At 40.3% G+C, this 26,536-nt stretch overlaps 1 protein-coding gene and 1 pseudogene across 1 annotated transcript; one reads left to right on the top strand and one right to left on the bottom strand.

Annotated features, from left to right (window-relative positions):
- The first annotated feature begins 9,751 nt into the window (after positions 1-9,751).
- On the top strand, positions 9,752-12,084 carry LOC105230616 (reticulon-4-interacting protein 1, mitochondrial). Its single transcript, XM_011211550.4, has 5 exons — positions 9,752-10,132; positions 10,183-10,397; positions 10,451-11,056; positions 11,532-11,674; positions 11,730-12,084. Exons 1-4 carry the CDS (start codon positions 9,856-9,858, stop codon positions 11,637-11,639), a joined length of 1,206 nt encoding a protein of 401 aa, XP_011209852.2. The 5' UTR covers positions 9,752-9,855; the 3' UTR covers positions 11,640-11,674; positions 11,730-12,084.
- Positions 11,732-16,719, bottom strand: LOC125778046 (uncharacterized; annotated as a pseudogene).
- Positions 16,720-26,536: the final 9,817 nt, after the last annotated feature.

The raw sequence follows: 26,536 nt of genomic DNA, 5'->3' as shown, positions 1-26,536 counted from the left end.
AATTGGGTATATAAGTAATTGATACAACTACAAATGAATATAAAAATGAGAGAAAAGATCAAACTGGACATCGATAACGGTATTTTTTTCAGCTCTATTTCGGCAACATTCGTATGTCACGTGCGTAATGCAATAGGACCACATGGTGCCATTATTCGCGCATTATCGGTTTAAGTGTTTTTTATTTAATTTGTAAAGCAAGTTAAGTATTTGCTAAAAAAATTTATTAATACAAATAGCGTTCTACAAAAATTAATTTTTTTTCTTAACTTTTGAAATTTGTCACGTGCGTAATTGTAAGTACGAAAAATTTAATGCTCTTAATTAAAGTCCATTTGATAAATATTACTTTACTTTTACAATACATATTACACCTAGATGTCACGTAATGCTAAAAATCAAAATCGGTGGAGGAACATAAAGAAAAACAAGCTGAAAGAATGCGTGAATATAGGAAGAGAAAGGCATGCGAGGCCAAAAATAATTCAAAAATATTGAAAGAAAAAAGAAATAGAGATCGCGTTCGACAACAAAAGTGTAGAGCAATGAAAAAAACTTCAAATACCCAATTCAAAAGTGGTTACAAGTGTGAACAAACACTAGCCAAAGCTATAAAGAAGGTAGAGATGGCGTTACCAATGAACGCAATAAAGAGAGATGAAGTTCTACAAGCTTTATATAAAAAGTATCCCAAGCTCTCAAATAATGAAACTGAGACACCAGTATGTTCAAATGATAATATGCCGGAAAACATTAAAGCAGTCCACGAGTTTTATATCCGAGATGACATAAGTGTTCAAGCTGCCGGCCGGAAGGATACTTTATAATAAGCTAGTAGTTGCAAAGCGTTTTATGATGCTATTTGTATCAGAAGCTTATCAACTGTACAGAAGCGAAGTCACTTTAGAATATCTTTGTAAATCCCAATTTTTTCACCATCGACCCAAAAAAGTTAAATTAATGGAGAAACTTCCGCATAATATGTATGTATTAAATATCATGCGAACTTCGCATTTTTGCTAGAGGGATGTCATAAAGCTATGCCTCAGTTTCCATCTCATTTTGAATCTTTTTTGAAATTAACATGCTGCAATGTATTGAACGAAAAGTGCATGATTAGTGACTGTGATAAATGTATACGGGATCTAAAACATGATTTGGTGCCTATATATTTTCTATCCAAAATGGAAGAAAGTCTTAATTGGAGCTATTGGAGGAAAGTTAATGATCACTTAACATTAAGCTATACCATAGCGCCATTATCGGATTTGTTACATTTCCAGTTCATGTTCATTCAGCTGCCAGCTTTTAAACTTCATTATTTTATAAAGCGCGCTCAGCAAAGATATTTTAAGGACAAAAAGAATAATTTACGTGATGATGAATTAATTTTGCAAATCGATTTTGCAGAAAACTATCGATTGATCAATCAGAATGAGGTCCAAGAAGCTCACTTTAGCTACCAACAAGTTACTATATTCACTTGCGTTGCATGGATGCGAGATCAAACTGAATCTTTCGCTGTCATTAGTGACAAACTTACCCACAACAAATTTGACTTATATTGTTTCCTTACAAAAATTGTGCACAAAATTCAAAGTCAATTCGAAGAAATTTCTACGGTTTTGATATTCTCTGATAGCAGCACCAGTCAATTCAAAAATAAGTATGTATATTCTAACCAGCATTCCTTCGTTTGTTAGCGTATTTGGCTTAAAGCATTTAGAGTGGAACTTCTTTGCGACTTCGCATGGCAAAGGCGCAGTCGATGGAATTGGCGCGATGGTGAAACGGAAAGTTTGGCAAGCGGTTAAGGCAAATAATTTATTTTACCGGATGCCTTTGCATTTTGTGAATGTGCTGGCAAAATCATCGAAGGAGTTCGTCTGTTATATATCTCATCAAAAGAGATTGAAGACTTTTCTCCACCATTAATTGAAAAATGGGAAATTGTCCGCGGCATTCCAGAAATACAAAAAATGCATTGCTTTTCCTACCAAGATAACGAATATATAAATGTTGCTCGAACAGGATACTCACTTAAGGAAAAAATTAAGTTAGAATAATTTTATAGTATTCTTATTTTGATTTTTTATTTTTCATTTTTGAATAAAAGTTTAAGCTTTTGTCAAAATTTCTGAAAATATATGTAAAATTACTAAAATATGTATGAAGGTAAAAAGTGTCACGTACGTAATGTCACGTGAGTAATAAATTTTTTTCTGTCTTAGCCAAACCATGCTCAGTTGTTTTAGAAGCAAGCATGAATTATGAAGCTCCATTATTAACCTTTATAAAAAAAAATTTTCCCGGATAAAAATCTCTTACAATTCGCTTACTTTCGCATTTTTTCTTACGGCTTTGAAAGCGATTTCCATTTTTGTCACGTGCGTAAGTCAACTTTGATTGTCTGGAACTTGGGTACCCATTGCTCAATTTTCCAATAATAATACTGTTGCGAATTTACTCCTTACTAGTTTACTTTACTAGGTTCGTATCTCTGGATTGACAAATAAAACCGTTTAATTCACTTCAACAAAATCTCCTTATTTTACAACTCGTCTACACTATAGCAGTTGATTACGTTGGCGCTGCCACGGCTTATATAGCCACGCACTCCTCGCTGATGCCGACGTGTCCTTCTAGAATATTGCGTCTGGAAATTATAAGAACATATTGCTATACGGCGCCAGACGCATCTATTGTTTAGACAAGCAGACAGCCAAGACGCCAGACTCAGCAATTGTTTAAGTAGACAAGCAGACAGCTGCGGCGCCAGATGTCTATTGTTTCGACAAGCAGACAGCCGTAGCGCCAGATGTCTACAACAAGACAAATGCTATTCCATATACCTACAGCTATTGTTCATAATAAGGGATGCATATAGCAATACAAATACAACTTAATACTACTTTTGTAACACTGCCCTCCACTAAAGCCTAATCGTCCCGATTAGGCACAAATCCTCTTGAACCAAATGGGGCGAGCCTCTCCAAATGTACTAAATATTTTCATTTTACATCGTGCTTTTCCATTTCTTTGTATGTACCACGTCATTAAGTCGTTTCATCACAATATAGGGTCCTTCCCAGGCTGTCTGCAATTTCGGGGACAAGCCTTTCTTTCGAAGTGGATTGTACAACAGGACCAGATCACCTTCTTCAAAACCTTTTGAATTTGCCGCTTGATCGAACCGGTCCTTCATCTTATTGCTCATCAGATGCGTATGCTCTATTACCATTAGATGCAATTCATTCATTTCTTCCTTTAAGGCAGAACAATAATCTCCATCATTTCTTACAGCTGTAGCAGTTGTCTCGTGCTTCGCTGAACGATACGCCAGCAGGAACATCTGGATGCACTTGTCCCAATTCCGTTGATCTTTATCAACGATTTTCCGCAGATGTTCTTCGAGCGTTCGGTTGAATCTCTCTACCATCCCATCTGATTTTGGGTGTAACGCTGTTGTCCGTGTCTTGTGGATGCCCAATAATGTACAGACTTCTTGGAAAATGGAAGATTCGAAATTCCTGCCTTGATCTGAGTGTAATTCGACGGGCACTCCGAACCTCGTTATCCAATTTTCTACAAACGCTTCGGCTACTGTCTTCGCTTCTTGGTCTGGTAAGGCATACACTTCTGGCCATTTACTGAAATAGTCCATGACAACCAGTAGATATTTGGTTCCAGCCGTACTGGTTGGGAACGGACCTGCAACATCCATTGCGACTCGTTCAAATGGTGATCCCACGTTGTACTGTTGCAGCCTACCGCGACTTTTAGCTTTAGGACCTTTAGCTGCTATGCACTCTACGCAATTACTTATCCATTCTGCTATGGAATCTCGACAACCGATCCATTAGAACCGTTGTTTAATCTTCTCTATAGTTTTTGTAATTCCAAGGTGCCCTCCACTATGTCCATTGTGATATTCTTTCAATACTTTCGGGATCATGGACTTCGGTACTATGATCAGCAGACGAGACTGTTTGCCATCTTCGCTTTCCCAGGTACGATGAAGGTATCCATTAACGAGGTTTATGCTGTTCCATTGGGCCCAATATGCTTTTGCAGTTGGACTCTCGTTACTTATTTGTTCCTTTGGTGGTCGTACCCCATTTTCTTTGGATATTATCAGCTTTGCAAGATCAGGGTCCTCCAGCTGATTGATTCTGATGCGGTGAGGAGTCCAATCATCTTCAGGTTCTATATTCAGTAATCGCACGTCGATTATACCTTCTTTTCCCTCTGATTTGGAGCAATGTTTACATTCCAGTGGACAAGGGCGACGTGATAATGCATCCGCATTTTTGTGGTGAATCCCCTTTCGGTGTTCTGTTGGTTGTTTCTGTTTTGATGGGTTTACCTTTATGTTGCAATTTCGGGCAAAGTGACCCGCTTTTCCACAGTTGAAACATCTGCCTGTTGTGTTTACTCGCGGTGCAGCAATTGTCTTCAGAGTCTTCAATATTTCTTCCATCAGCGCCGGTTGTTCCTTTTCAACTCTTTGTACTTTGTGTGCTGGTTTACTTAGTAGAGAAGCTGTTTCCTGTGTGAGGGCGTGCGAAACCGTTTCAGCAAACGTTCTTTTTGGCAATGCATATGAGGCGCGTTTGGTGTCCACATCACGAATTCCATTTATGAAACTTTGAATTTTCTCCCTCTCAATGTAATTCACAGGTGCATCTGCATTTGCCAAATGAGCCAGTCGTTCTATTTCAGTTGCGAACTCTTGCAATGACTCGTTCATCTTCTGACCCCTATTTTGCAGTTCGATCTGGTATATTTGTTTCCGGTGCTCACTACCATATCGTCTTTCTATCGCACTCATCAATGCCTCATAGTTGTCCCGTTCACAGTCTGGAATAGTCTGAAGGATTTCTGCCGCAGGTCCTTTCAATGATACAAACAAGGACGCCACTTTGTCCGCTGCATTCCAGTTATTGGCCATTGCTGTCTTTTCAAACTGAAGTTTGAAAATTTGAAATGGAATACTTCCATCGAATGTGGGTGCCTTCAATCTTGGATTATTTGTTGATGGTGCAGGGCCATGCAGTTACAGTTCTCGCATACGATTACTCAGTTGAAGAAATTTTGATTTTAAATTTTCTTTTTCATTTTTTTTTTGACGTGCCTAATTCCTCTTCAAATTTTGAAAATTTCTCTTGCACTTGTTTTTGTACTTGTGTAGTATTTTCTGTAATTTGTTGTACCAAACGCTTTTCTAACTGTGTATTATTTTCAGACATTTGTTGTGTAAGGCGAGACTTTAACTGTGATGTATTTTCAGCTATTTGCGTCATTTGCTGTGCCAGACGATTTTCTGTTGGCACTGCATTTTCTGTATTTTCAGCTATTTGCTGTATAGCCACTAACAGCATGTTCATGTCTACACTTGATGATGTTCGTTGTTCTTCTACTTTTTCTTCTACCTTGGTAGAAGTTTCTGGCCCATCAAATTCGAACTCGTCCACATTAATTCCATCCGCTTCCATTGCTTCACGTAATCGTGCCTGCAGATCCGCCTTTTGCCCGCTTATCGGCAAATTACGCTCCTCCAGTTCCTTTTTTAATTGCTGAATTCTCAATTCTCCGAATTTAACCATCTTGAATTTGAATTAAATATTTGACAATCCCACTTCTGACACCAATTGTTACGAATTTACTCCTTACTAGTTTACTTTACTTTAGGAGGATGGAGTCATGTGTAGAAGTTCACGCAAGTGAGGAAAGTTCTCTGATCGCCATTCACTTGGGAGTGGCCAGAAACGATTCTTTTACATATGACTCAAGCAGCTCACGACTTCCGGTCTTTGACCAAGTATCCTCTGGGTAGCCTAAGAACATCCGTTTGAAGGCGAGCTAAAGTGAGAAGGCGAAATATCCCCTGCATAGGGTTGTGCGCTGGGTTTGGGACCCGCCCAATGAAAAGAAAAAAACAGCCTCGGACGAGAGAGCCCCCTTTTGATGACGACCATGGCAAACGAAATAAGGACTATGATTTGAGGGCATGCACCTGGAATGTCCGGTCCCTTAATTGGGAAGGTGCCGCTGCCCAGCTGGTAGATGTCCTCGTAAAGATAAAGGCTGACATCACCGCCGTCCAAGAAATGCGATGGACGGGACAAGGACAGAGACGAGTAGGTCCTTGTGACATTTACTACAGTGGCCATATAAAGGAGCGCAAGTTTGGTGTGGGATTCGTGGTGGGAGAGAGACTCCGTCGCCGAGTACTATCATTCACTCCGGTGAATGAACGTCTAGCCACAATCCGCATCAAAGCGAGGTTCTTCAACATATCGCTGATTTGCGCCCACGCCTCGACGGAAGAGAAGGCCGATGTGACCAAAGATGCCTTTTATGAGTGCTTGGAGTGCACTTATGAGAGCTGTCCCCGCCACGATGTCAAATCGTGCTTGGCGATTTTAACGCCAGGGTGGGCAAAGAAGGTATCTTTGGCACTACGGTCGGTTGAGGCTGATTGACTTCGCCGGGGCCCGAAATAGGGTTATCTGTAGTACTAGATTCCAGCATAAGAAGATACATCAAGCTACCTGGCTGTCTCCGGATCGAAAAACCACCAACCAGATCGATCATGTTGTGATAGACGGAAGACACGTCTCCAGTGTTTTAGATGTGCGTGCGCTCCGAGGTCCTAACATCGACTCGGACCACTATATTGTTGCAGCCAAAATTCGCACCCGCCTCTGTGCAGCAAAAAACGCACGCCAACAAACACAAGGAAGGTTCGACGTCGAGAAGCTGCAATCACAACAGACAGCCGAACGATTTTCTACTCGGCTTGCACTCCTGCTCTCTGAGAGCACTCGTCAACAACAAGGTATAAGGAAACTGTGGGACGGCATTTCAAACTCTGCAACAGCTGCAACCGAAACCATTGGTCTTCGGAAAGTGCAAAAGCTGGTACGACGAGGAGTGCCGTGTCGCAGCGGAGAGAAAACTGGCTGCCTACCTCGCAACGTTACGATCGACCACAACACGTGCGGGATAGGATAGATACCGAGAGTTGAAGAGGGAAGCGAGACGCATTTGCAGACAGAAGAAGAAAGAGGCCGAAATGCGTGAGTACAAACAGCTTGATAAGCTGGCCGACAGGGGTAATGCTCGAAAATTCTACAAAAAAATGCGGCGGCTTACAGAAGGTTTCAAGACCGGAGCATATTCTTGTAGAACCCCCAAAGGTGATCTAGTTACCGATGCCCAGAGCATACTTAGACTATGGAGGGAACACTTCTCCAGCCTGCTGAATGGCAGTGAACGCATAACACCAGGAGAAGGCGAACCCGATTCCCCAATCGATGACGATGGAGCAGACGTTCCATTACCCGGCCATGAAGAAGTTCGAATAGCAATTGCCCGGCTGAAGAATAACAAAGCGGCAGGGGCCGACGGATTGCCGGCCGAGCTATTCAAACACGGCGGCGAAGAATTGATAAGGAGCATGCATCAGCTTCTTTGTAAAATATGGTCGGACGAAAACATGCCCAACGATTGGAATCTAAGTGTGCTCTGCCCAATCCATAAAAAAGGAGACCCCACAATCTGCGCCAACTACCGTGGGATTAGCCTCCTCAACATTGCATATAAGGTTCTATCGAGCGTATTGTGTGAAAGATTAAAGCCCACCGTCAACAAACTGATTGGACCTTATCAGTGTGGCTTCAGACCTGGTAAATCAACAACCGACCAGATATTCACCATGCGCCAAATCTTGGAAAAGACCCGTGAAAGGAGAATCGACACTCACCACCTATTCGTCGATTTCAAAGCTGCTTTCGACAGCACGAAAAGGAGCTGCCTTTATGCCGCGATGTCTGAATTTGGTATCCCCGCAAAACTAATACGGCTGTGTAAACTGACGCTGACCAACACGAAAAGCTCCGTCAGGATCGGGAAGGACCTCTCCGAGCCGTTTGATACCAAACGAGGTTTCAGACAAGGCGACTCCCTATCGTGCGACTTTTTCAATCTGCTGCTGGAGAAAATTATTCGAGCTGCAGAACTGAATCGAGCAGGTACAATCTTTTATAAGAGTATACAGCTGCTGGCGTATGCCGATGACATTGATATCATCGGTCTCAACACCCGCGTCGTTAGTTCTGCTTTCTCCAGACTGAACAAGGAAGCAACGCAAATGGGTCTGGCAGTGAACGAGGGCAAGACGAAATATCTCCTGTCATCAAACAAACAGTCGTCGCACTCGCGATTTGGCACTCACGTCACTGTTGACAGTCATAACTTTGAAGTTGTAGATAATTTCGTCTACTTAGGAACCAGCGTTAACACCACAAACAATGCCAGCCTGGAAATCCAACGCAGGATTACTTTTGCCAACAGCTGCTACTTCGGACTGAGTAGGCAATTGAAAAGTAAAGTCCTCTCTCGACGAACAAAAGCCAAACTCTATAAGACGCTCATAATTCCCGTCCTGCTATATGGTGCAGAGGCTTGGACGATGACAACAACCGATGAGTCGACGTTGCGAGTTTTCGAGAGAAAAGTTCTGCGAAAGATTTATGGTCCTTTGCGCGTTGGCCACGGCGAATATCACATTCGATGGAACGATGAGCTGTACGAGATATACGACGACATTGACATAGTTCAGCGAATTAAAAGACAGCGGCTACGCTGGCTAGGTCATGTTGTCCGGATGGATGAAAACACTCCAGCTCTGAAAGTATTCGACGCAGTACCCGCCGCGGGAAGCAGGGGAAGAGGAAGACCTCCACTCCGTTGGAAGGACCAAGTGGAGAAGGACCTGGCCTCGCTTGGAATATCCAATTGGCGCCACGTAGCGAAGAGAAGAAACGACTGGCGCGCTGTTGTTGACTCGGCTATAATCGCGTAAGCGGTGTCTACGCCAGTAAAGAAGAAGAAGAAGTTTACTTTACTAGGTTCGTATCTCTGGATTGACAAATAAAACCGTTTAATTCACTTCAACAAAATTTCTTTATTTTACAACTCGTCTACACTATAGCAGTTGATTACGTTGGCGCTGCCACGGCTTATATAGCCACGCACTCCTCGCTGATGCCGACGTGTCCTTCTAGAATATTGCATCTGGAAATTATAAGAACATAATGCTCTACGGCGCCAGACGCAACTATTGTTTAGACAAGCAGACAGCTGCGGCGCCAGATGTCTATTGTTTCGACAAGCAGACAGCCGCGGCGCCAGATGTCTACAACAAGACAAATGCTATTCCATATACCTACACCTATTGTTCATAATAAGGGATGCATATAGCAATACAAATTCAACTTAATACTACTTTTGTAACAATACTTTTTGGAAAGAACTCATCACATAGAATGCAGCGATCCTAAAATATATGACTTTTTCCCATTATATTTCTATTTTTGCAACATTCAAACGCAATTAAACGTGTACCAATGTCGCGTGCGTAACCATGGAAACACCCATGTACACAACTTCGTTGCTGCCATTCACTACAATGAAATTTTAAAATGCAAAAAATTAGTAAATAGGTAAATTTATTTGTTTAAATTATCAATTGCTATTACAAGTGATATTACAAAGATATTTTATTCTTCTATTTGTAAAATAACGTCAGGTGTGTTGGAATTTTGAATAATACATATCGTAAATTACGTGCAGTCGTGCATCTGTCTAAATAAGTGACAGATGTCGGATGAAGTGTGTCGCCTCCTTTATATTGACAGCATTGCTTCAAGTCTTTTTCTTGATAGTGTAACGTCTGGTTTAATCCGTTTCAACCGGTTGCCAAAAGGTAATCGGTTCCAGGTATTGTCTGCGATAAACCACATCATTTATTGCCGTTTAAATTACTTAAAGTTGCAGGGTTTAAAAAATATGAATATCCGAGGTATAAAAAGTGCAATGGGAATATATTTAAATCGACTTTGCTTTACACGCGAAGTTGCGACTAAAATACCAGTTGTCAATCGAAACAAGTTTCCTAACACAATTAGCAGCTTAAAAATGGATGGGTGGCAAATTCACAACTATGGCACGACTGAAGAATTGCAGTTTTCGACGGGTCTAAGAATGCCCATAATTTCAAATTCTACTGATTGTTTAGTCCGTATTAACGCTACAACGGTTAACCCTATTGATGTAGCTATGCTAGGTAAGTAGGACCGAACAATTAACTTCATAGTTTACATTTGAAATTAATAGGAGGATATGGTTCAAAAACTTTAAATCTATTGCGGTATCAGTATTCAAAAACGATAGAGTTTCCATTAATTCTTGGGCGAGAATTTTGTGGTGAAGTTGTTCAATGTGGAATGGGCGTCGATAATAAAATTTCTGTGGGCGACAGAGTGTATGGTGTGGTGCCGTTACATATAAATGGATCACATGCCCAATATGTTGTTGTGCCACAATATTGTGTAATTATATATACAAATATATTTTTAAATTGATTATACATCTTAAATTTTAGCTGTCAATAGCTCCAGCTTCTTTATCGAATGAGCAAGCAGCGTCAGTTCTTTATGCTGGTCTTACTGCATGGTCGGGGCTATATGTGACCGGCCGTTTAGGGAGTGTTTGTGGTGCAGTCTCCTGTTCTGGTGGTGGTGAAAATAGCCGTGTATTGGTCATGGGTGGCTCTGGAAGTGTCGGTTCACTTGCAATACAACTACTTAAATCACAAAAAGTTACTGTTTATGCTACATGTAGTGATAGTGCTATTGAACTTGTAAAAACTTTGGGAGCTGATTATGTGTTCGATTATAAAAACTCAGCTGAATTCGAAGCGTTGCGGAATTATGCACCTTTCGATATTGTGTTGGATTGCACAGGACAAGGAGCAGAACTGGCAAAAAATCTTAATTTTCAATTTGGTCAGTATATAACGTTTTCTTCTCCTTTGTTGAAGAATGTAGATAAGTTTGGCATAAGTTTCGGAATGTTGAAAAATATAACGCATTTTATTCAATCCAATATGAAATCATTATCCGGGAAGGGGTTTTTCCTAAAGTATGGTTTCTTTATGCCAGCACCACAAGGGATTGAACTACTGACACGTTTGGTGAAGAAAAATCAGGTAGGTAGTTATGTTACTTCTAATTAAACACTGATCAGACGATGCATATAAAGTTGGTTTTGAGTAGTGTGAAAAATGAAGCTTCCAAAAATGATGTGCGTACAACTTTTGTAATTTTTCTAACTCTTTCTATCTCTGTGACAACTTTATTTTCTAATTTTCTCTATTTAATTAAAATTGCCATTTTTTAATGAGAAACTCTTGCTTTCCTTTTTTTTCATCTTTCTTTCTTTTAATCGTACGGTCAACACTACTAGTATCTTTAACACTTTTTAGCTTTTCGAACCATTTTAAATCGCCTATTTGAAGCATCTTACAGTACTTAAATTAATATATTCAAAACGTATCTTAGCTACTTTAACATTAGCTTTTGATTGTATTCACTTATGCCCAGTTTTCCGTGGTTTTGAGAAGCTTTACATGACATGTCTGCCAGTGTTGAAAATATTCAAAATATTCAAATCCTTTATTTTAGTTATCGCCAATAATTGATAGTTCATTCACTTTTGCTGAGTTGCCACTTGCTTTTGAGAAGGTGAATCGTGGTCATTTGCGAGGAAAAGTTGTAATAACAATGTCATAATAAAATGTTCACCAACTTTTGCTCTAAATTTAATGGTAAGTCTTATATGTATTTATGAGTATGTGAGTACTACCTCATTGCTCATTTTAGGACTATGGCACTGTGATTAATGCCAGGAACTTGACAGTCGCCATTGAGGCAATGTGCTTTTTATTCGAATATTTAGATATAAGGGCCTTATTGCAGATCGCTACGCCACCTAGAAGCTCCAGAGTGCCTCCACTCCATGTCGCACAATCGGCAGTAGGCACAAGAGGCTATAACCATGTTGAAAAGATACAAAAACAGTATATCAATGTTGTTTATGACAAATTTATTTATTTTATTTTTTTTTTATCTATTATTCTAAATGAAGTGCAGCTGGTAATATGAAATAAAATTTTTAAACTCATTACTAATAAACTCATTACAATTCGTGAATAAAAATTGTCATTTTGCAATGAAATGAGTCGCAGATTAGACAATTAGGGTATTCCATCAAACTCATAAATGCCTCGTAAAATTCTGTGCCTTATAAATGAGCTGTCAAAATTTGTATGAAAAAGAGTTTACGCGTTTCGTATAAAACTATGAGGCAAAATCGACGCGTATTTGCTTCATAAACTGATATTTTACCTATTACGCGGCTTTTATACGTATAAAAAAAAGAGCGTTCCAAAAAACTAAAGCGTAAATTTTTAAACTTATAAGTTTTTACATTTACGAGTTTGGTGGAATACCCTAAATGACTAAACTCTGATTCGTTTGTTATTATTATGCATTTTCTTTCACTATATGTTTATATTTATATAATATGTATGGACCATTAACTAACATCACAACTCTCACAATTTTGAGTTTTTTTTCATCTTAAATTTTAGCTGTCAATAGCTCCAGCTTCTTTATCGAATGAGCAAGCAGCGTCAGTTCTTTATGCTGGTCTTACTGCATGGTCGGGGCTATATACCAAAATGAGACTCTTGACTAACAGAATCACTAAATTACTATAGTCACTATTAGAGACATGAGACAATCGTCTCACACAGAATACCGACATTATACATATGTATGTACATATGTCTGTCAATAGAAATTGGAATATATGTACATATAATTTTTAAGAAAAGCGGATTTGTTATTTACATATATTATATAAGATTTAAGCAACGTCGATGGAATCTCCACAAATACTTCCATTTCCAATACAAAATGCACACTGTTGAAATACCTTGGGTTCCTCTAGCCTCTTGGTCCTTTGCGCCTCAATTATTTCTAAACACCGAGCGCGAGTGTACCTACCATTCGAAAGCAGAACCGCAGATAAATATATATAAGAGAGACAGTCGACGATGTTTAACCGTAACGGACCTAAGGACTGTTACACCGCCAATATTCGTCCAAATTGCTTCAGGAATGCTTTCTGCTGCTACAACGATAGCAACATGCATTATATATTATTATTATGTTATAACAATTGTTGCATAATTTTCGAAAAAAAATAATGGAAAGGCCGGATGTATAAATTTTCTTGTGAGGACTATGTGTTTATTGAAAAATATGTGAGTTATTCAGGGGTGCTGTGGAATCCAAAATAGAATTGCTTAGCTGTCAGAATTGCAAACCAATTCTGATTTTCAATAGTGTCACAGAATTTGTTTGGATTTTCGTTATTTCGATCCTACGCAAAACCAATATTCGAATCAACTGTTTACTAATGTGACAAAACTTGCAAATGAATACATTTGGAAGCAATCCTATTAAAGTTTTTAATGAGTTCCGAATTAAATAAAGATTTTAAGATATAACATTAATTAAGACATTTCGTGTTTTATATGTACTTATGTTTTTTCCTATAGAAATAAAGATAAATTAATTTGAAATAATAAAATAACTTGTTTTTTTAACTTACATTTCAAATCTGTAAGCGACTATCTTTTTGCTTTGTTTCTGATAGCAATACCGGTAAAATTGGTTTCCGTGCCAGCTAAAACCGATACAAATTCTGTTTCAAATATCAAACCAATAATATTTGAATTCATGACATCTACTACTTTTTTTGATCGGTTTCAGTTCTGATCTCGACAACTATCAGCTTCCACAACGCCCCCAATTAGTAGGAGCGATCCCTATGCGCTTTATTCAATATCCAAACTGGAACTAAACTTAAAGGTATAATGCTTCATTTAGTCATCGACGCCCGTTATGACAACGTAGTTTTTGTTGTTTTCATTTGTGCTATATTGCTGTTTCAGTCTAAATTAAAACTAATCCACGCATAATAACCAGATATCCCCAATTATCGTAAACCACGAAGATTGCTACCATGTCATTGACTTTATGATGGCTCGTTTTCATCCCTCCCTTTTAAACAATAAATCCAAGGAACTCCACTTCTTCCCTAAGATATTTTGATGTTTCCGTTGAAACTCGCATGTTGGCTTGGTAAAGTTTTGTTAAAATTTTTCGATGTCCCGTAATGATGTTGTTGTTGTTGTTAACGGTTAGCTAATCCCCGTTAGGATGGTAAGGGTTGTTGTGTTGTCGTCGAGGTCATCTAACGGTAGGCCCAAGAAACGTGCTGTTTCGACGGGGTCGGACCAAAGGGAGGAAGGTGTTAGATGGGTAGGGTTTGAGGGGTATGCAAAGAGGTGGCCAGTGTCATGTGGGGACACGTTGCATGCAGGACATACATTAGGTATGTCGGGGTCGATTCTGGATAAGTAGGAGTTTAACCTGCTACTGTATCCAGAACGAAGTTGCGCTAGGGTCACTCGCGTTTCTCGCGGCAACTAGAGCTCTTCGTCTGCAATAGGTGGTGGTTTGACTCCAAGAACGCCATTCACGGGAAGGGAGTCGGTGAAGGTGTTGATGGCTCCACTGTGAATGGCGGTCAATGCCTGTCGAAAGTTTGTTGCGTCCGAAGTCTGGTCGGCGTTCGATGTCGTCGACATAGTCGTGGAATGGCCTCTTGATGCTCCTGGGAGGCGGTTCCGCTCCAAGCAGATGGCTGCAGGGGTGATTCCTACGGAAACAACCCAGCAGGAACTGCCTGGAGAGGAGTAGATTATGCTCCTTTACGGGTAGCATGCGCGTCTCACTATGGAGGTGTTCAATGGGAGACATCAAGAGGCATCTCGTCGTGGTCCGGAGTGCTGTATTCTGACAGGTCTGAAGTTTCCCCATCTGCGTACCACTACATCCAGGCGACCATATTGGTGCTGCATAGTTGAGGACCGGCCGGCCGATTGCCTTGTATGTTGCCAGCAACGTTTCTTTGTCTTTTCCCCATGTGCTGCCGGCTAGCGATTTGAGGATTTTGTTGCGGCTCTGTACCTTGGCGATAATCGCGGTCGTATGGGGAGAGAAGGAGCATAGACTATCGAGGGTTACGCCTAAAATCTTAGGGTTATTGACAGTCGGAATTTTGACGCCATCGACTGCAATATTAAGTTCAAGTCTATACTCCTTCGTTCAGTTCGTGAATAAGGTCGCTGTGGATTTGGTGGGTGAAAGTTGGAGGTCTCGTGCAGCGAGGAAACGAGAAAGGTCGGAGAGGTAGCCGTTTACTTTCGCACACATGCCCTCGATTCCATTGCCCGACGTCAATATCGTGCAGTCATCTGCGTACGAGGTTATGGAAACTCCCTCTGGTGGTTGGGGAAGTTTCAAGATATAGGAATTAAACAGTAGCGGGGAGAGGACACCACCCTGCGGAACCCCCTGTTTAATTCTTCTTAGTTTGGATGTTTCACCTCGAAATAGTACGGATGACTGACGACCATTCAAATAGTTCATGGTCCACGTCTTTAGCCCTGGAAGCAGAGTGGTCTTTTCGATGTCCTGCAGTAGCGTTGTTAGATTGACCGTGTCAAAAGCTTTTGACAGGTCCAACGCTACGAGTATCGTTCTTTCGCTGGGTGGTTTCTGGTTGAGGCCACGAACTATCTGGGCGTTTATGACGCTAAGTGCTGTGGTGGTGCTGTGCACCTTGCGGAATCCATCCTGTTGGCTGGCTAGGCTCAGGTGGTGAGTGAAGTTCGGGAGTAACAAGGCCTCAAGTGTCTTTACTACTGGGGAGAGGAGAGTTATCGGACGATAAGATTCCCCTTTTTTGGCGGGTTTCCCAGGTTTCAATAGTGGGACCACTCTTCCGACTTTCCACACATCGGGGATTTGAATAGTGGTGAGCGACAGATTATGGACCTTGGTGTGATGTTTTACTCCCGTTGAGCCTAGATGCTTTAACATTAGCATGTTGATTCCATCAGGGCCGATGGATCTGGAAGATTTTGCCTTGTTGATGACACCCTGAACCTCCTCATCGGTGAAAGTAAGTGGCGCGCAGTTGTTTGGCATTTTGCGCAGCCGTCGGTTAACACATCTCTTAGCCATCTCTTAGCCTTAAACTGACGGCTAAAATAGCTCGCGCACTTCTTCGGGTCCGAAGAGGTATGACCATTGAATTGAACTTCAATTCGGTCGTCATGTCTCTTCGGATTAGACAAAGCTTTGACAGTAGCCCAAAGCTTACTCACACCGGTGGAGAGGTTGCTGGACTTCAGGTGATCTATCCATTTCATACGCTTACGTTGATTTACCATACGCCGAATCTCCAAATTGAGATCCCTTATTCGGGGATCCCCGGGATCGGCATGGCGTAAGGTGTCGCGCTCGTTAGCTAGAACAGCTGCTTCGGCTGGGAAATTGGGGCGGATTTCCGCTATTCTTCCAGCCGGGATGAAGCGAGCGGTAGCTGCTGCGATCACCTTGCGGAATTGACGCTCGCCAACGCATACGTCCGTAGGAATGGGTAGAGCGTTGAAGGTGCTCTCGGTAAATTCTGTGAAGCCGACCCAATTAGCTTCTTTGAAGTTAATTAAGGTACGGTTGTCCACAGAAACGAAATCAGGAGGCTTCTCGATCGAGATAATTATGGGCAGATGGTCTGATGCGAGAGTTAGCATAGGTCGCCAGGTTATGCTGTTTATCAGACCACCGCTAGCAATGGTAATATCGGGCGAGCTGATGCAGGTGCCCATAACTCTGGTGGGGGCTTCGTCATGCAGAATGTCGAGTCGTCAATCTGTTCCGCCAGCTCCATCCCCCCGCGATCATTGGATAGGCCGGAATGTCAAAGATCGTGGTGCGCGTTAAAGTCGCCTAGTACCATACGGTTTTCACCATGAAGTACCGCACCTATGTTCGGGTGATATCCTGTAGGGCAACATGTAACTGGGGGGATGTATATGTTAAATATTTCGAGGTCGACATCGCCTGACCGGATAGCTATGCCCTGACATTCTAGGGTAGTATCCCTGGGGTCGATGTCTTCTTCGATTTGACGATACTGCACGGTTTTGTGCAATATGAAAGCTAGGCCACCACCACTATCTCGCTCGCGATATTTACGTACAGTATAACGTTGAAACCTGCACAACTCAGAAGATCTGAGCGGCTGTTTAACTTGGTTTCTCGGACCGCAGCTATCGATACACGTTCCCGATTCATGAGTGCAACTATCTCCCCGATCTTACTCTGGAGTCCGTTGCAGTTGAATTGGAGAAGTCTGGTTTGTCGCGGGTGTCCGTAAGTGATCCTGGGGGTGAGGGAGTGACGTGTTGGTGGTGTTTGTTGCAGCTGCAGAACCCGCAGAGGCGGTTGTCGCGCTGGGGTCTTGGATGGCGACGTCTCTGTGGTGAGTTGCAGGGGGAAGACTCCTGCAGCATGGGGCAACGTAGGAATCACTCCACTCACGTGTGGTGCGCAAGCCGGAACACGTCGGGAAGTGACACCAGCCAGCGCAGGAATTGCACTTAACTGATGTGACATTCCGACGTATGACGGCTGTAATGATCTTCCTCATTGCTTGAGAATATCATTATATTATCGATGTAAACATGACAGCATTTTCCTATTTCATCTCTAAGAACATCATCAATTGCCATTTGGAAAATTGCAGACGCATTTGTGGTCCGAAAGGAAACCTTCAAAATTGAAACTCTGTTCTTCTCCGCTAACTCAAATTCATTTTCATTCAGTTTCCTAAAATTAACTACCATCCGAGAAAGGCGGTGTGAGCCCGACGTTGTCGTAGTGCAACTTCCAAACGGCTGCGATGTCTTGTCGGACCCGATTAACCCTTCGTTTGAGTCTCTTGAGGACGTAAAACCTGAAAAACTTCAAAAAAGACAATGAAAATCGTTTTAATTTTGGATTTGCTCATCATCAGCGGCCACTTCCCGGCCCTCGAAAAAGGCCTGTTGCCTCCGAAACACACCACTTCTTGCTAAAGCAACATCTGAATAAGCCTGCTTGATCATATCAAACGTCTCTGTCGCAGATTTACCGAGTTTTATACAGAATTTAATCACGTACCTCTGATCTAACGAACGCTGCATTTTCGGTTTACACAACTCACAGAAACACGTCATGCGAAAATGTTTGTCTCGACTCTCCAGGTGCTCGGACACAACTTACCAGGCGCTCGTTGCTTAGCTAGGAACGCCAGACACTTTCATTTATTGAAAGATACTTTTTAACATAATCGTTATAACGGAGTGAGCTTAAGTGGTTTTGAGTTCTATATATTTAACCTATTATTTTGCATAAACTTATACACAGTAAGTAAATTATTATTTTTTGTGATCAAATTAATTTTCAATCTATAATTCGCGTGTTTTTCAAATGGGTACATTTTTTTCTGTATTTGAGATGCGGAGGATGGAGTCATGTGTAGAAGTTCACGCCAGTGAGGAAAGTTCTCTTATCGCCATTCACTTGGAAGTGGCCAGAAACGATTCTTTTACATATAACTCAAGCAGCTCACGACTTCCGGTCTTTGTATCCTCTGGGTAGCCTAAGAACATCTGTTTGAAGGCGAGCTAAAGTGAGGCGAAATATCCCCTCCACAGGGTTGTGCGCTGGGTTTGACACCCGTCACGTAAAAAAAAAAAAAAACAACCAATGAAAAGGAACAACAAGCCTCGGATGAGTGAACCTGGCTGTCTCCGGATCGAAAAGCCACCAACCAGATCGATCATGTTGTGATAGACGGAAGACACGTTTCCAGTGTTCTAGACGCTCCGAGGTCCTAACATCGACTCGGACCACTACCTTGTTGCAGCCAAGATTCGCACCCGCCTCTGTGCAGCAAACAACGCACGCCAACAAACACAAGGAAGGTTCGACGTCGAGAAGCTGCAATCACAACATACAGCCGAACGATTTTCTACTCGGCTTGCACTCCTGCTCTCTGAGAGCACTCGTCAACAACTCGGTATAAGGGAACTGTGGGACGGCTTTTCAAACTCCTTACGTACAGCTGCAACCGAAACCATTGGTTCTCGGAAAATGCAAAAGAACAGCTGGTACGACGAGGAGTGCCGTGTCGCAGTCGAGAGAAACGTTACGATCGTGCGGGATGGGATAGATACCGAGAGTTGAAGAGGGAAGCGAGACGCATTTGCAGACAGAAAAAGAAAGAGGCCGAAATGTGTGAGTACGAAGAGCTTGATAAGCTGGCCGACAGGGGTAATACTTGAAAATTCTACGAAAAAATGCGGTGGCTTACAAAAGGTTTCAAGACCGGAGCATCTCTTAGAACCCCTGAAGGTGATCTAGTCACCGATGCCCAGAGCATACTTAAATTATGAAAGGAACACTTCTGCCGCCTGCTGAATAGCAGTGAACGTACAACGCTAGGAGAAGGCGAACCCGATTCCCCAATCGATGACGATGGAGCAGACGTTCCATTGCCCGACCATGAAGAAGTTCGAATAGCAATTACCCACTTGAAAAACAACAAAGCGGCAGGGGCCGATGGCTTGCCGGCCGGGCTATTCAAACACTGTGGCGAAGAATGGATAAGGAGCATGCATCAGCTTCTTTGTAAATTCTGGTCGGACGAAAGCACACCAAACGATTGGAATTTAAATGTGCTATGCCCAATCCATAAAGAGGGAGAACACACAATCTGCGTCAACTACCGTGAGATAAGCCTCCTCAACATCGCGTATAAGGTGTATTGTGTGAAAGATTAAAGCCCACCGCCAACAAACTGATTAGACCTTATCGGTGGCAAATCAACAACCGACCAGATATTCACCATGCGCCAAATCTTGGAAAAGACCCGTGAAAGGAGAATCGGCACACACCACCTCTTCGTCGATTTCAAAGCTGCTTTCGACAGCACGAAAAGGAGCTGCCTTTATGCCGCCATGTCTGAATTTGGTACCCCCGCAAAACTAATACGGCTGTGTAAACTGACATTGACCAACACTAAAAGCTCCGGCAGAATCGGGAAGGACCTCTCCGAGCCGTTCGATACTAAACGAGGTTTTAGACAAGGCGACTCCCTACCGCGCGGCTTCTTCAATCTGCTGCTGGGAAAATTATTCGAGCTGCAGAACTTAATCGAGCAGGTACAATCTTTTATAAGAGTGTACAGCTGGCCTCAACACCCGCGCCGTTAGTTCTGCTTTCTCCAGACTGGACAAGGAAGCAAAGCAAATGGGTCTGGCAGTGAACGAGGGCAAGACGAAATATCTCCTGTCATCAAACAAACAGTCGTCGCACTCGCCATTTTTCTCTCATATTACTGTTGACCGTTATGACTTTGAAGTCATAGATAATTTTGTCTATATTGTAACCGGCGTAAACACCACCAACAATGTCTGCCTAGAAATCCAACGCAGGATAACTCCTGCCCACAGGTGCTACTTCGGACTGAGTAGGCAATTGAAAAGTAAAGTCTTCTCTCGACGAACAAAAACCAAACTCTATAAGTCACTCATAATTCCCGACCTGCAATATGGTGCAGAGGCTTGGACAATCACAACAAACGATGAGTCGACATTACGAGTTTTTGAGAGAAAGGTTCTGCGAAAGATTTATGGTTCTTTGCGCATTGGCCACGGCGAATATCGCATTCGATGGAACGATGAGCTGTAAAAGATATACGACAATAGTTCAGCGAATTAAAAGACAGCGGCTACGCTGGCTAGGTCATGTTATCCGGATGGACAAAAACACTCCAGCTCTGAAAGTATTCGACGCAGTACCCGCCGGGGGAAGCAGAGGAAGAGGAGGACCTCCACTCCGTTGGAAGGACCAAGTGGAGAAGGACCTGGCTTCGCTTGGAATATCCAATTGGCGACACGTAGCGAAAAGAAGGAACGACTGACGCGCTGTTGTTAACTCGGCTATAATCGCGTAAGCTCTGTCTACGCCAGTAAAGAAGAAGAATTTGAGATACGGGTCGTTTTTGTTGTTTGTGGTTCTAAATGTGAATTCTTCGATTTTTACTATGTCTGAACTTATTGAACAAAAAAGTGCGACAATGCACCATCTTATACTGCATTGGTTATTCGTGATTATTTCGCCACATTTCCAACTAATATCGTGCCGCAATTACCACATTCGCCTGATTTACCTTCGTGTAACTTCTGGCTATTCAGCAAATTCACATAACCACTCCAAGGACACTGTTTTGACTCAATTGAAGATATAAAAGCTGAATCGATGAAGGCTCTGATGGCCATCACGACGGTTTTATTTATTTTTGAATGAATATGGCACACAAATAAAATGTTCTCTGTGATTCATTAAGGCAGGGATGGGCACATTAGCCCTCAGTGGCATTTTGCCCGTGCGGGCACGAGTGCACATTTTGAGGGCTAGGTGAGGGGATCATCGCGGGCAAACATGAAGAGGGAAGTTTTACCACTCCATATTTACAAATGAGAGCAACGTATTTTCCACCACCATTGACTTATCTATCACATGTACAGTGGTGTGAACAAAATAGAAACAACCATAAGGTGTTGTGAAGTTTTAAAATATGCTGTTTTCTTATTAAATAAAATTGTTTTTAGATACATAACATAACATATATATATTTTTTCCTAACAGTGATTAAAATTTCACACAATGCAAAGGTAAATAAAAACAAATTTTAATGCGAAACTCTAAACTACAAATTATGTTTACCCCTTTTTGTTCACACAACTGTACAACTCCGATATGAAGTAAACTTCCACCTTTAAATTTGTGTACAATGTCAGTATTGCCGCAACCACTCTGCGATGAACATCAAGTTACGGAGGAATGTAATTCATTTTTTTCGCAATTTTTCTCAACTTGTTATGCCCTTCTCTCCGTAAACTGATATTCCCCTCATCTAGCCCCCGTGCGCACTTTGCTAACTTTGCGGGCTAAAAATGTGCCCATCCCTGCATTAAGGTACCTCAAATACCATTAACTGTCATATGGGGTAAAGTCACCCGACCCCCGCCTATGCCAATTTTTCGTTCAATTTCTCCATTTTAGGCACAAAGACTCTCTCTCATTTTTATTGAAATAACTCACATGTTGGTCGATATATGTGCTATAAAGTCACCTAAAATTTTGAAAATCGTTGTATTAGGTATGTACATATATGGGAGCTAAGGTGTGGAGACGATTTAACCCATTTTTGACACACAGACCACAAACACGTGGACCACGCCTATTTTTTGCAAAATTTTCAGCCCAGAGGTGCCCCGAAATACGAACTCCCTCTTTCTTTTTTTGTTTATCAACATGTGTATCAAGTTTCATCAAGATATCTTAATTTTTATTCAAGTTACACCTTGCACGGACGGACAGACAGGCAGACAGTCTCCCCAGTTTCAACTTCTCTTCTCATCTTGATCATTTATGTATATACTTATATACAATCGTGGCCACGTAAACCTTGCCGCTCAAAATTTTCAAGTATTGTGAATATTTGACTACATTTTATAGCGGTATAAAATTTTTTTATTTGGAAATAAGTTAGACATGTTATTAATCAAAAATATTAAAAACTAGAAACGAAACACATTCAGCTATAGATAAATCAATTGAAAGATAGTAAACTTTACAAAATGAGCTGAAATCTAAAAGACTGACATGTGATGAAAAAACGATATTTTTAAATTTTTTTTCTTTAATTTCATTTACACTATATTTGAAATAATTATTTCATTTTATTTTTTTTTATTGAAACACGAAGTTTAGTCGGTGTATCACTTTAAAAACAATAAAATCGGCCACTTTTGTATAAGCACAGAAAAGCTAATTTGTGTTTTACTCAGTAAACGTAATAAATTAAAAACCATAATTATAATTAGAACTCTTCTATGAATAATATTTATTAATCAATGTTTTTTTTTCTTTAAACGTTAAATGGAAAGAGTCGACTCAGCTATATCCGTCTGATTACGGGCTCCCACACAAACTGATCTATCAAAATCAAGTCCTTGTATGAAAAATCGTTTTTAATTGCCTAGATATCTTCACCAAATTTGGCATGGATTCTTGTCGAAGGCAAGGCTATAATCTCGCGAACATATTGTCCAGATTGAACTACTATAGTAAATGCAGCTAATACCATGTTCAGACCGACACTTAATCACACGATTTCGGCTGTTGAATGGATTATCCCACTAATCTTAAAAATTTATCAAGATTTCGTCATACAAATGACAAAATGACCAAATGACATTTCCAAATCACTTCATTGAAATGGTTTGAAACTGATCCACGCTAAACCTCTGTGTGCGACTCTGATTTTGCGCCATCTACTTGTCAGCGTTGATAATCTGTTACATTATCACAGCTGATTTAAGCACTACAAAGGGAAAAAAGTGTAAACAAACAATTTGTTTTAAAGCAATGAGTCTAATTTCACCTGAGAATCGACTTAACAAATGAAAAAATGCATCTACTATTTCTATTATATGGAAAATATTTGAAAAAAGACGTTTTTTATTTCAAAATACTATATGACAATATTTTCTTTTGATAAATATTAAGCGATGTGAATTCTGGAATGACAATAACAGCTGTTTTTTGATCTTTCTAACGGCAGTGAGAACACTGTTGGGTTACGAAATGCTTAAATGTAATCTAATCTTTCTTTCTTTTCGGTCTGAACATGGTATAACAAGGGCTATAACGCTTCCGGCCAGCCGAAGTGAACGTTTTATTACACAAAAGAACAAACCCTAAATCAATAAATATAATGCTATTTCTTAAACAAGCTTTATTAAAAATAATTGAACACAGAAGAGTTCTACACAATTTGTGTAAACGTGCTGAAAAAGATCATTAAAAACGCTTTTTGCTTTATCACCATCGGAAGATATGAAGTCGATGATATCGTCAGTATTATAAAAATTCGTTAAAATCTGAATATCAAGATACATAACAGGCTTCGTCGGCGGCCACATAGATGGCAATACCGATATTAAATCCATATGATTTTTGGTCAACCCTAACCTTCAAAAGATTCCTGTATAAATTTGACACAATTCGAACTCTTAATTAATGAGAAATGAGTAGCATTTTGTGTGAAGTAACTTGTGTCAAGTACAAAAAATGGATAAAAGGAATTTCGTGTATTAGTAAAGTATTGCTTTTATGAGAAAAAAATGCTGTTGAAGCCAGGATTGGGCTTATAGAGCCCATACACGCGCACACATGTGCGTTCGATCTGTGTGAATTCGTTTGCCCATACACGACACACAAATGCATTTTTCGTTCGTTCTTCACACTGTTAACATGTGCGACAGGCAAGCGGAACATTTCTTCGAATTTATTTCTAATGTAGCGCTTTTATCTATTTCTTTGTATTTCGTTAATAAGTTATTCCAACTTTTATTTTTCTCAATTTTATTTGTATATTTGTCACTTTTCGTTTGCCAAATTGCCAATTCATTTTTTATAAGATCAATAAATTCTGATCCGAAATCTTTATTAAAGGGGGAGCTTGCTTTAGAAGTTTCAAACAATCGATTTTTTTTTTTTTTTTGCTTAAATCTCTTTAAAAATTATGTAACAACAAACAAAGTTATAGATTGAAATTCGAAATATTGTCGAAGCTATAAGGGAAATAGTGACCGAGCGTCTAACAGATATGTACATATATGAGCGCTTTAGCAAAAAGCGAAAACTTTGAAGCGCGATTTCTCGGTTTTTCATTTTTACGATTATTCTTAATTGGCAGGCAAAGTTGGAATTGGGTCAAAGTTTATTATCTTTGGCATAAAATTATCTTCTATTTAAACTAAAAAAAACTAAGAAAAGTCAAGTTTGAACATATTTTTAAACAAAATAAAATAAAATTTTTTGGTCAAAAACCACCTTTTTCAATTTTTAAAAAATTTGTAAAATTTTACACTTTTTTTTTGGTAATTTTCTTAGTTTAACTAGAAGATAAGTTATTAAAAAACATGAATCTCTTTGAATGTTTTGTTTCTGATAGAAATGGCGACCTGCATCCTGCCCGCCGTCCGAAAAATGCACATGCGAGATGCATCGGGCAATTGCTTCCCAAAGGCAGAATATCAAAGATTTCGTATTCAAAAAATGTTCAAATATATAACTACAAAGCCTAGAAATTTCGCTTGACTCAATTATTTCTTTCCCTCCCAAAAAAATCCTCAAAAAAATCTATTTTTTGAAGCCTCTTAAGCAGGCTCTCCCCTTAACACTTGCAATTGTCCGCGATCTTCACTGTTCGGCGACACGAGAGAAATGAGATTTTGTGCTCTCACAACGCCATACACGACAAACATGTTCGCGCACCGATCGTAAAAAATCAAACATTTTCGCGAACATGGATCGGTAAGCGAACAAGCCCATACACGAGTAAACCGCATGCGTAAACATACCGATCGAACGCACTTGCGTGTCGTGTATGCCCGCTTTTAATAAACATTATTCACACTCTGCACATGGAAAATCAAACGTTGGGAAGTGGTTTACTAAGTTTAAACGATGCGAAGTGATCACGCAGTGGACACTACAAAGGAGATCAAAGAAAACATCAAAGTCTATTATTACACGAAGCAACTTTTGTTGCGGCAACTCTTGGTTTATAGGCGAGGGGGCGACGAGAAGAGGAGAATCGCGCCGAGTTTCCAGTGTTCAGCAACTCGCTTTGTGTTCTTATTCGTAACAGTTCGCTGCGACGTTTTTCGGCATTCGTGTTCTTTCTTTCGTAGTACATAGTTGCATTTGCGTATATTTTTTTGAAATTAATATTTTGAATATATTTAAAAAATTTAATTTCATCTTTTGGTAAGTAATTTGCAAATATGTATACAAATATACATAATATAATATAAATATTTTAGAAAATGGAGAATGACGAAAAAATCGAATTAAAGATTTTGTGAAATGTATGGAGGAAGCCATACAAATTGATTCAGACGATAGTGAAATATAATCTTTGTTTTAATTTTGAATTATAAATAAAATGTATTTCTTAATTGACAGAACTGATTAATATATGTGATAGAGTGGCCTAAATACCTATAAGGAAAAAGAAACGACAATGGGTTAAAGTAAAGTGAAAGAGAATGAGAAAAAAAACTCGAACAGAGTTGCGCAACACAAGTTGCTCGTGTGAAGGTAATGGGCGACGGCAAAAGAGAACGCCCGAGAATTTGCAACAAAAGTTGCTTCGTGTAATAATAAACAAAAGAGTAGTGAAGTTGGTGGAGACAGCTGAATTTAAATATATCAAAAGAACGTATTGGATATATTGTGAAAACCAAGAATGATAGAAAAGAGATTACGCATTGCGCAGGTCCGTTATACTTGAAAAATGTAAACAAACAATTGCTTACGTCACACGGCGCAATAAAAAATTTGACAGCTATAAATTCGTGGTACCAATCAATGTGAATATAGAAACAATTTATTTTACCTGTGGAATTTTGTATTTAAATAACAAAATGAAGTGTGTAGTGAAAAACTGTGTCAATGATAGAAGAAATAAAAATGTGAAGAAAACATTTTTTATGTTTCCGAACGACAAAGGGCAGCAAAAAAAGTGGATCCAATTTTGTAGAAATAGTCAAGCATTTAAGCCGAAAACAGGCGAATTTGCA

This window comes from Bactrocera dorsalis, chromosome 1 (genome assembly GCF_023373825.1).
Source record: "Bactrocera dorsalis isolate Fly_Bdor chromosome 1, ASM2337382v1, whole genome shotgun sequence".
NCBI lineage: Eukaryota > Metazoa > Arthropoda > Insecta > Diptera > Tephritidae > Bactrocera > Bactrocera dorsalis.
The sequence above is the reverse complement of the archived record's forward strand: the minus strand, read 5'-3'. Positions and strand labels throughout refer to the sequence as shown.